At 38.5% G+C, this 11,804-nt stretch overlaps 1 protein-coding gene across 1 annotated transcript; it reads left to right on the top strand.

Moving 5' to 3' along the window:
• The first annotated feature begins 429 nt into the window (after nt 1–429).
• On the top strand, nt 430–7,940 carry LOC113389733 (mucin-12-like). Its single transcript, XM_026626747.1, has 9 exons — nt 430–600; nt 664–814; nt 864–4,963; nt 5,054–5,396; nt 5,503–5,715; nt 5,783–5,950; nt 6,009–6,271; nt 6,332–6,550; nt 7,482–7,940. Exons 1-9 carry the CDS (start codon nt 430–432, stop codon nt 7,938–7,940), a joined length of 6,087 nt encoding a protein of 2,028 aa, XP_026482532.1.
• The last annotated feature ends 3,864 nt before the right edge of the window (nt 7,941–11,804 follow it).

Raw genomic sequence — 11,804 nt, forward strand, 5'->3', positions numbered from 1 at the left:
CTTGAGATACTCCGATGGAATCGTGGTCGTGGCTTATTTTTACGAAATTGGGGTAAATATAAATCACAAGCCAGCATTTGATGATATATTTTACTATCAATTGTGTAGATTCCAGAAGCTACAATGTCTGGTATGCACCAAGTAACAGAAGGTTTTAAAGACATTGTGACACCAGTAAGTTTCAACACGGTGACTCCAGTACCTTTGGCAACTTTGATAAGTCCTTTCTCCTACAATTACATAACTTATCCAGGGTCTTTAACAACACCACCTTGCACTGAAAATGTTATATGGATCCTGAATTTGCAATCTTTGTATGTCACTAAACAACAGGTAAATGGCGACAGCAATTTGTAGCATATAAAATATATTAAAATGAGTTTTTTCTAGATCGAACGTTTCCGGACCTTACATTCATCCTATGGGCTCATGTGCGACAATTTCCGTCCTTGCCAGCCCTTACATGGAAGAACTTTGTACTACGTCCAGCCTTTAGATCCTTCGTTTCCCAATTTCACTGAAACTTTCAATCCGCATATGACCGATGATGAAGATCTTGGATTTGAAAGACATCTGAGTATTTTTGCACCAGAAAAACAAGTAAGAAGAAGTGACGATGTCAAAATGTTTTTCCAGTTTTATTGATTTCGTTGTTTTTTTTAGAATCCTTCGGAAGAACATGCTGTTGCAGCTGCTCACAATGAAGCAGCTCCTCTTTTACCAGATGCAAGTTGTGCTGATAACGTGAAAGTCGAAAGGAAGGAAGTCCAGATTGCTGATCCGGTTGTTGTGCAGATGCAGGATCACATCGAAGGCAAATGATAGAAAAATATTTAATAGATAAGACAACTAAAAAATCAAAGACAACTATAGCAACTGGTACACAGACAACAGTCGGTCAACTCACTCACACAGAAAAGCAGCCAGTCAACTCACACACACAGAAAAGCAGCCAGTCAACTCACTCACACAGAAAAGCAGCCAGTCAACTCTCACGGAACAACAGTCAGTCAATTCAAACAGAAAACAAACAGCCAGTCAATCCATACAAAAAACGGTCAACTCACACAGAAAAACAGTCAGTCAACTCACTCACACAGAAAAACAGTCGGTCAACTCACTCACACAGAAAAACAGTCGGTCAACTCACTCACACAGAAAAACAGTCATACAACTAACTCACACAGAAAATAAACAGTCAACCCATACAGAAAACAAACAGTCAACCCATACAGAAAACAAACAGTCAACCCATACAGAAAACAAACAGTCAACTCGAACAGAAAACAGTCAGTCAACTCGAACAGAAAACAGTCAGTCAACTCATACAGAAAACAGTCAGTCAACTCAAACATTAAACAGTCAGTCAACTCAAACATTAAACAGTCAGTCAACTCAAACATTAAACAGTCAGTCAACTCAAACATTAAACAGTCAGTCAACTCATACAGAAAACACACAGTCAACTCATACAGAAAACACACAGTCAACTCATACAGAAAACACACAGTCAACTCATACAGAAAACACACAGTCAACTCATACAGAAAACACACAGTCAACTCACACAGAAAAACAGTCAGTCAACACACCCAAAAAACGAACAGAAAACAAACAGTCAACTCGAACAGAAAACAGTCAGTCAACTCATACAGAAAACAGTCAGTCGACTCATACAGAAAACAGTCAGTCGACTCAGACAGAAAACAGTCAGTCGACTCAGACAGAAAACAGTCAGTCGACTCAGACAGAAAACAGTCAGTCGACTCATACAGAAAACAGTCAGTCAACTCACTCACACAGAAAACAGCCAGTCAACCTCACACAGAAAACAGCCAGTCAACTCACTCACACAGAAAACCAGCCAGTCAACTCACTCACACAGAAAAACAGCCAGTCCACTCACTCACCCAGAAAAACAGCCAGTCAACACACTCACCCAGAAAAACAGCCAGTCAACTCACTCACACAGAAAAACAGCCAGTCAACTCACTCACACAGAAAAACAGCCAGTCAACTCATACAGAAAAACAGCCAGTCAACCCACACAGAAAACAGCCAGTCAACCACTCACACAGAAAAACAGCCAGTCAACCCACTCACACAGAAAAACAGCCAGTCAACCCACTCACACAGAAAAACAGCCAGTCAACCCACTCACACAGAAAAACAGCCAGTCAACCCACTCACACAGAAAAACAGCCAGTCAACCCACTCACACAGAAAAACAGCCAGTCAACTCATACAGAAAAACAGCCAGTCAACTCATACAGAAAAACAGCCAGTCAACTCATACAGAAAAACAGCCAGTCAACTCACTCACACAGAAAAACAGCCAGTCAACTCACTCACACAGAAAAACAGCCAGTCAACTCACTCACACAGAAAAACAGCCAGCCAACTCACTCACACAGAAAAACAGCCAGTCAACTCACTCACACAGAAAAACAGCCAGTCAACTCACTCACACAGAAAAACAGCCAGTCAACTCACTCACACAGAAAAACAGCCAGTCAACTCACTCACACAGAAAAACAGCCAGTCAACTCACTCACACAGAAAAACAGCCAGTCAACTCACTCACACAGAAAAACAGCCAGTCAACTCACTCACACAGAAAAACAGCCAGTCAACTCACTCACACAGAAAAACAGCCAGTCAACTCACTCACACAGAAAAACAGCCAGTCAACTCACTCACACAGAAAAAACAGCCAGTCAACTCACTCACACAGAAAAACAGCCAGTCAACTCACTCACACAGAAAAAACAGCCAGTCAACTCACTCACACAGAAAAACAGCCAGTCAACTCACTCACACAGAAAAACAGCCAGTCAACTCACTCACACAGAAAAACAGCCAGTCAACTCACTCACACAGAAAAACAGCCAGTCAACTCACTCACACAGAAAAACAGCCAGTCAACTCACTCACACAGAAAAACAGCCAGTCAACTCACTCACACAGAAAAACAGCCAGTCAACTCACTCACACAGAAAAACAGCCAGTCAACTCACTCACACAGAAAAACAGCCAGTCAACTCACTCACACAGAAAAACAGCCAGTCAACTCACTCACACAGAAAACAGCCAGTCAACTCACTCACACAGAAAAACAGCCAGTCAACTCACTCACACAGAAAAACAGCCAGTCAACTCACTCACACAGAAAAACAGCCAGTCAACTCACTCACACAGAAAAACAGCCAGTCAACTCACTCACACAGAAAAACAGCCAGTCAACTCACTCACACAGAAAAACAGCCAGTCAACTCACTCACACAGAAAAACAGCCAGTCAACTCACTCACACAGAAAAACAGCCAGTCAACTCACTCACACAGAAAAACAGCCAGTCAACTCACTCACACAGAAAAACAGCCAGTCAACTCACTCACACAGAAAAACAGCCAGTCAACTCACTCACACAGAAAAACAGCCAGTCAACTCACTCACACAGAAAAACAGCCAGTCAACTCACTCACACAGAAAAACAGCCAGTCAACTCACTCACACAGAAAAACAGCCAGTCAACTCACTCACACAGAAAAACAGCCAGTCAACTCACTCACACAGAAAAACAGCCAGTCAACTCACTCACACAGAAAAACAGCCAGTCAACTCACTCACACAGAAAAACAGCCAGTCAACTCACTCACACAGAAAAAACAGCCAGTCAACTCACTCACACAGAAAAACAGCCAGTCAACTCACTCACACAGAAAAACAGCCAGTCAACTCACTCACACAGAAAAAACAGCCAGTCAACTCACTCACACAGAAAAACAGCCAGTCAACTCACTCACACAGAAAAACAGCCAGTCAACTCACTCACACAGAAAAACAGCCAGTCAACTCACTCACACAGAAAAACAGCCAGTCAACTCACTCACACAGAAAAACAGCCAGTCAACTCACTCACACAGAAAAACAGCCAGTCAACTCACTCACACAGAAAAACAGCCAGTCAACTCACTCACACAAAAAAAACAGCCAGTCAACTCACTCACACAGAAAAACAGCCAGTCAACTCACTCACACAGAAAAACAGCCAGTCAACTCACTCACACAGAAAAACAGCCAGTCAACTCACTCACACAGCAAACAGCCAGTCAACTCAGACAGAAAACAGTCAGTCAACTCAGACAGAAAACAGTCAGTCAACTCAGACAGTAAACAGTCAGTCAACTCAGACAGTAAACAGTCAGTCAACTCAGACAGTAAACAGTCAGTCAACTCAGACAGAAAACAGTCAGTCAACTCAGACAGAAAACAGTCAGTCAACTCAGACAGTAAACAGTCAGTCAACTCAGACAGTAAACAGTCAGTCAACTCAGACAGTAAACAGTCAGTCAACTCAGACAGAAAACAGTCAGTCAACTCAGACAGAAAACAGTCAGTCAACTCAGACAGAAAACAGTCAGTCAACTCAGACAGAAAACAGTCAGTCAACTCAGACAGAAAACAGTCAGTCAACTCATACAGAAAACAGCCAGTCAACTCATACAGAAAACAGCCAGTCAACTCATACAGAAAACAGCCAGTCAACTCATACAGAAAACAGTCAGTCAACTCATACAGAAAAACAGTCAGTCAACTCAGACAGGAAAACAGTCAGTCAACTCAGACAGAAAACAAACAGTCAACTCATACAGAAAACAAACAGTCAACTCATACAGAAAACAAACAGTCAACTCATACAGAACACAGTCAGTCGAACTCATACAGAAAACAGCCAGTCAACTCACTCACACAGAAAAACAGCCAGTCAACTCACTCACACAGAAAAACAGCCAGTCAACTCATACAGAAAACAAACAGTCAGGCAACTCAAACAGAAAACAAACAGTCAGCTCATACAGAAAACAAACAGTCAACCCATACAGAAAACAAACAGTCAACCCATACAGAAAACAAACAGTCAACTCATACAGAAAACAGTCAGTCAACTCATACAGAAAACAGTCAGTCAACTCATACAGAAAACAAACAGTCAACTCATACAGAAAACAAACAGTCAACCCATACAGTAAACAAACAGTCAACTCATACAGAAAACAAACAGTCAACTCATACAGAAAACAAACAGTCAACTCATACAGAAAACAGCCAGTCAACTCAGACAGAAAACAGCCAGTCAACTCAGACAGAAAACAGCCAGTCAACTCAGACAGAAAACAGCCAGTCAACTCAGACAGAAAACAGCCAGTCAACTCAGACAGAAAAACAGTCGGTCGACTCAGACAGAAAAACAGTCGGTCAACTCAGACAGAAAAACAGTCGGTCAACTCATACAAAAAAACAGACAACAGTCAGTCAACTCACACAGAAAAACTGTCAGTCAACTCACACAGAAAAACAGTCAGTCAACAGTTGGTCAACTCACACAGAAAATAGGCAACTCATAACTAAACCTTGAGAAACCCTGAGCTCAGTATAAATCTAAACTACCAATTCTTTAACCAACATAAACATCAAATAAATGTTTCTGTCCATTTTTCAGGTCTCAAAAACCTGCACATCAGTCCAGCCCAATCAGCTAGCCAATTGGCCGAAGCTGCTCTGGCTCACATAATGGAACCAGCTCCTAAAACTCCCAGCGATAAAAAAACACCTACACCACCTACTGAAACCACATCTCCAAAACCAACGACTGTCAAAACTAAGGATATTAGTCTGCAACATTCATATTCGTATGATGACAATGATCCATATGGTAAGAATAGAAGATTCAAGTTTCATTGGTCTTTGAACACTGCAGCAATTTCAGTTTACATTCCTAGGTCCCAGCAAGTGGATAAATTTTGCGACCGAAAGCGGTGGTATCAGACAATCGCCTGTGGCGATAGATCCTAAGGATTGTGCTAAAATTGCACCAGATCAACCTTTGCTTTGGCAGCATTATTCTAGGCTTCCAGCAACATTATCCATACAGAACGATGGCCACTATGGTAAACAATATCCTAACATCTTCTATATCCACACTTCATATTTTTTCACTAAATTTAGTTCGTCTCACTGGCGAGTGGTTCGAATCGATGCGCCCAACTCTAGTCGGAGGTCCTTTGGGAGCCAACAACAACTACGTTTTCGAACACCTGACCTTCCATTGGGGTTCCACTAATCAGAGAGGTTCTGAACACTCTGTAGGAGGTACCCAGTACCCGATGGAAGTACATGTTTTGCATTACAAACAAGATTACGGATCCTTTGAGAAGGCTCTGAGGTACTCGGATGGATTGGTCATTGTTGGATACTTGTACGAAATGAAGGTAAGGGATAAAGGACTCTTTTAGGTAATCCAAAGTGATCATGAGTTTTTCAATTTCCAGGATAATGTAGAGTCCGGCCTGTCCTTGATTGTGGATAAGTTCCAAGCAATAGAGACTCCAGGTCCAGAGGTACGAGTGCCTCCGATGCCTTTGACAACGTTGCTTCCAACTTTTACAGATAACTATGTGACTTATCCAGGATCTTTAACTGTGCCCCCATGCAGTGAATCTGTAACTTGGATTTTGGATTTGGATCCGTTGCCTATCACTGCTCAACAGGTAGGATAAATGATCGATAAACATTGTCAACTAACTAACCAGCTTTCTGCCAAAATAACTTAACCAGCTTTCTGCCAAAAAAAACTAAACAGATTTCTGACAACTCAACCAGATTACTGACAAACAAACACCAGATTCATGGCAAACATACACCAGATTCATGGCAAATATACACCAGATTACTGACAAAGTGGACTCCTGGCAAACAAACACCAGATTCCTGGCAAATAAACACCAGATTCCTAGCAAACAAACACCAGATTCCTGACAAACTACTGCTAGATTCCTGACAGACAAACCAGACTGCTGACAGACAAACCAGACTGCTGACAGACAAACCAGACTGCTGACAGACAAACCAGACTGCTGACAGACAAACCAGACTGCTGACAGACAAACCAGACTGCTGACAGACAAACCAGACTGCTGACAGACAAACCAGACTCCTGACAGACAAACCAGACTCCTGACAGACAAACCAGACTCCTGACAGACAGACCAGACTCCTGACAGACAAACCAGACTCCTGACAGACAAACCAGACTCCTGACAGACAAACAAACCAGATTCCTGACAGACAAACAAACCAGATTCCTGACAGACAAACAAACCAGATTCCTGACAGACAAACAAACCAGATTCCTGACAGACAAACAAATCAGAGTCCTTACAGACAAACCAGATTGCTGACAGACAAACCAGATTGCTGACAGACAAACCAGATTGCTGACAGACAAACCAGATTGCTGACAGACAAACCAGATTCCTGACAGACAAACCAGATTCCTGACAGACAAACCAGATTCCTGACAGACAAACCAGATTCCTGACAGACAAACCAGATTCCTGACAGACAAACCAGATTCCTGACAGACAAACCAGATTCCTGACAGACAAACCAGATTCCTGACAAACTACTGATAGATTCCAGACAAACTGCTGCAGGATTCCAGACAAACTACTGCAGGATTTCAGACAAACTACTGCTAGATTCCTGGCAAACGGGATTCCTGACAAACCAAACGAGATTCCTGAGAAACCAAACGGGATTCCTGAGAAACCAAACGGGATTCCTGACAAATCAAACGGGATTCCTGACAAACCAAACGGGATTCCTGACAAACCAAACGGGATTCCTGACAAACCAAACGGGATTCCTGACAAACCAAACGGGATTCCTGACAAACCAAACGGGATTCCTGACAAACCAAACGGGATTCCTGACAAACCAAACGGGATTCCTGACAAACCAAACGGGATTCCTGACAAACCAAACGGGATTCCTGACAAACCAAACGGGATTCCTTACAAACCAAACGGGATTCCTGACAAACCAAACGGGATTCCTGACAAACTAGGTCCCAGACAAACTAGGTCCCAGACAAACTAGGTCCCAGACAAACTAGGTCCCAGGCAAACTAGATTAATAAATAAACCAGCTTCCAGACAAATGAACCAGCCTCTTATCAATTTAATTAGCTTCCTTCTAATCAAAAATTGTGGTTCCTAAATTTCTAGTTGAAGCAGCAAAAAAACCTAGCAGAGTTCACAGAAAATTGCCCATATTGGCAGTAGGCAGTTTAGTGACACTTCAAACAATTTTGCTAACTATTTTTTGCAAATTTAAACAGCTTTCTACTGATTTATTTAACCAATTCCCTATCAACCAATTCTTGTCATTTACCTAGGTTCCCTATAATTTAGCCAATAACTTGTCAGCCAAATTATCCATTCTTGCTTGGATCGATTTTTTTTTATTTATTTATATATAATTTTCATATCTCAGTCAGACAGGGGTATCTGGTATGAGAAATTATGAAATAATGTTATTATATATATATATATATATATATATATATATATACATATTATTTGTCTACTTCATTATACAAAAATATAATATGTATTATAATTGAAATATCTATTCAATCATCAATTTTTTATAGTATTTCTTTATTTTTCTTTTAAATTTGTCGTCATCATTGGTCATCTTAATATCGAAATTTTAATATTTTTTTACCCTTTTTCAGTTAAATTGCTTCAGACGTCTCGCTGGCCACCGAAGATCCATCAGCGATAATTTTAGGCCTATTCAGGGCCTAAATGGGCGCAGAATCAAGTTCGTACCGCCAAAAAGTGGTGTCACTTTCAATAAAATTTGAATCAAGAGAACAAAAAATCTTATGAGAATCCATGGAACATTAGAGCGAAATAGTTGATCAGTATTTTACCGTGAACGTTATAATAAATGTACAAGTTTTTTGGGTGGAAATATGTTTTATGATGTTTTTTGGATACCATATTTTTTTAATACCAGTTTAGAAATAAATGGCAAATGTTTGTAATTAAATTGTTGTAAGTTGATAGTAGTTATCATTAGAGATAATTTTGAAATGAACTAGTTGTAAGTCGCATTTTGCCTTAAGGCAAGTTTCATTAACTTCTCGAAATGTGTAAATGATAGACATAATCCATAAGAAATCAACATTATAATGCGATAAACTAATGCAAATTATTCTTTAATATATTTAAGAAAATTCAAAATATTAAAATTGTCGATTGTTAACAAATAAAACTGGCTATAAAAGATTTTATCCACTCCTGCACTTCATGAGTTTTATACTAGTGATAAAAGTTGCATTTTCGATGAGCTCTACAGGACGCACCATTTGTACTACAATCTTGTAAATTAATAGTGTTGTCTTATAATATGTTTATTTTGGAACAAAATACTAAAATTGACAATTTGTATCAAATGAAACCAGTTGTAAAAGATTTTGTACAATTCTGCACTAGATAGTTTTCGTACTAGTGATGAATGTTACATTTTCAACGAGCTCTACAGGACGCACCGTTTGTGCTACGATCTTGGAAATTAATAATGTTGTCTATTTATACGTTTATTGTTAAACAATATATTAAAATTGACAATTTCTATCAAATAAAATCAGTTATAAAAGATTTTATCAACTTCTGTACTTCATGAGTTTCATACTAGTGATAAAAGTTGCATCTTTAACGAGCTCTACAGGACGCAACGTTTGTACTACGATGTTGAAATTTAACAATGCTGCCTTATTATATGTTTATTAGAATACAAAATACTAAAATTGACAATTTGTATCAAATAATAATAGTTATAAAAGATTTTGTACAATTCTGTAGTTAATAGTTTTCGTACTAGTGATAGAAGTTGCATTTTCAGCGAGCTCTGCAGGACGCACCGTTTGTACTACGATTTTGAAATTTACCAATGTTGTTCTTCAATGATTATTAAAACACCAGATACTGAAAAATTGTCTCAAATTGATAAAACAGAAAAAAAATCATCAGAAGTGTTGGCTGAATGTTTTTTAACTAGATAAGCTGCAGTAATTTTTTTACAATACATTGCTCTTCAACAAATCTATATTCTTATATATCATTCAAATTAAAATTTTGATTTCTTATTGATCAAGTTGACTATTTACACATATCGAAAAGTTCATGCTACTTGCCTAAAGGCAAATTTTTGTTTCCTTGCTATGGGATAAATGCTACTTATGAAAAATATTTCGTAGTTAATATTAAAAAAGTTTCTCGACTGATGATCTAATATTTTAATGACCCATCTTTCCAAAGCCAACTTGTAATACGACTACAATTGTACTTGTTCGACCTCATATGTACTCGATTACTACAAATTGAGTATGTTACCTGTTCCCTGCCAAATTAACAATTTCCTTATGAATATCCAATTGTCTAAAGATTTACTGATTTCTCTGCTTGTATATAAAACAATGCTCATATTTGAATAAAATCATAATTAGAATTGTGTCACAAAATTATTTAAACCAGCATGACTGCATACTACAACTGCATCTGTTAATGCACGACTACAAATGTACTTGCATAACTGCAACTGTACCTGCACGACTACAACTGTACCAGCACGACCACAAATGTACTAGCACGACTACAACTGTACTTGCTCGACTGCAACTGTTGAAGCACGACTACAACTGCAATAACACGACTACAAATGCAATTGTACGACTACAACTGTAATTGCACGACTGCAAATGTACTAGCATGGCTACAAATGTACTTTCACGACTACAAATTTAGTAGAAGGACTACAAATGTAGTAAAAGGACTACAAATGTACTTGCTCGACTACAACTGTAATTGCACGACTACAACTGTACTAGCACGACTACAATTGTAATTGCATGACTACAACTGTACTTGCTCGACTACATCTATAGTTGAACGACTGTATCCATTATTTTGTAATCACAAATATAATTTGTTATTTATTGTTTTTATTAGAGCACTACGTGCTATTTGAAGGTTATCAAAGTTCTCCCGGCCTTGCTGTTAGATTCTGGAATCACGTTTTATGTACAATTATTTAGTATATAAAAAGAAGTTAAGATTTAGTTAGACAGTCAGAAGTCAGGAGTCAAGTCAGGCTTACTGTTTAGATACTTAAAAGTAGTCTCTGATTATCGATAACCAAAAGGTTATCAAACAAATTATTTGATTGTAAAAATAATAAACAATAAAAATATCAAGATCAACCAAGAACCAGTGTTTTTATCTTATCAACCGTTCAGCTATAGCTACCAATCAACCAACCAACCTCTGATAATCACAGGAGTCATCCAAACAACCACACAATTACAGTTCATCATATTTGCCCAAATGCATTGTACTCATACGACTAGAACTGTACTTGTACAAATTAAATTTGTAATTGCTCGATTACAACAATAGTTGACTGCATCTGTGATTGTAGATTAGTTCTGTACAATCATACTATTATATATTGAGAATTTCTTACCTATACATTTAGATTCTAATTGGATTCTATTTGTTAGAACCAATTCATGTAATTTGTAGGTTAGGGTGAATATTTTGTAAGATTGATATAAAATTTGGTTGTAATCGTGAAAACACAGAATATAATATTACATCCATATACATGTATATATGCATGTAACATATACGCATGTATATGCATTTATTTAAAAATAATTAAAATCATACCCTTTCTTCAAACCTCCATGACAGGCTACAGCAACGTACATTTGCAAAGAGTAATCTCTCCAAAAAGTCAAAAGATTTAAACAAAAACTTATCTATACCTTTCCTCCGGTATCTCAGCTTTATTTCTGCATCATTTCAGCTAACGATGACCTCTTAAATTCACAATTAAAAGCACTTTTTAGCAATTTTACAACATTTTCGAGCAACTGATTTATTCGTAATG

The sequence above is a fragment of the Ctenocephalides felis genome, unplaced genomic scaffold (assembly GCF_003426905.1).
Source record: "Ctenocephalides felis isolate EL2017-DRISC unplaced genomic scaffold, ASM342690v1 CF-g0.4_SCAFFOLD_03573, whole genome shotgun sequence".
NCBI lineage: Eukaryota > Metazoa > Arthropoda > Insecta > Siphonaptera > Pulicidae > Ctenocephalides > Ctenocephalides felis.

What these genes read in the sequence shown, in the direction of transcription:
- LOC113389733 (XM_026626747.1), top strand. Translation starts at nt 430, where the DNA reads ATGTGCGACAATTTCCGTCCTTGCCAGCCCTTACATGGAAGAACTTTG. An exon ending in TTTTTGCACCAGAAAAACAA is followed by an intron (nt 601 to 663) that starts GTAAGAAGAAGT and finishes TGTTTTTTTTAG; the next exon opens with AATCCTTCGGAAGAACATGC. An exon ending in GATGCAGGATCACATCGAAG is followed by an intron (nt 815 to 863) that starts GCAAATGATAGA and finishes AAAAAATCAAAG; the next exon opens with ACAACTATAGCAACTGGTAC.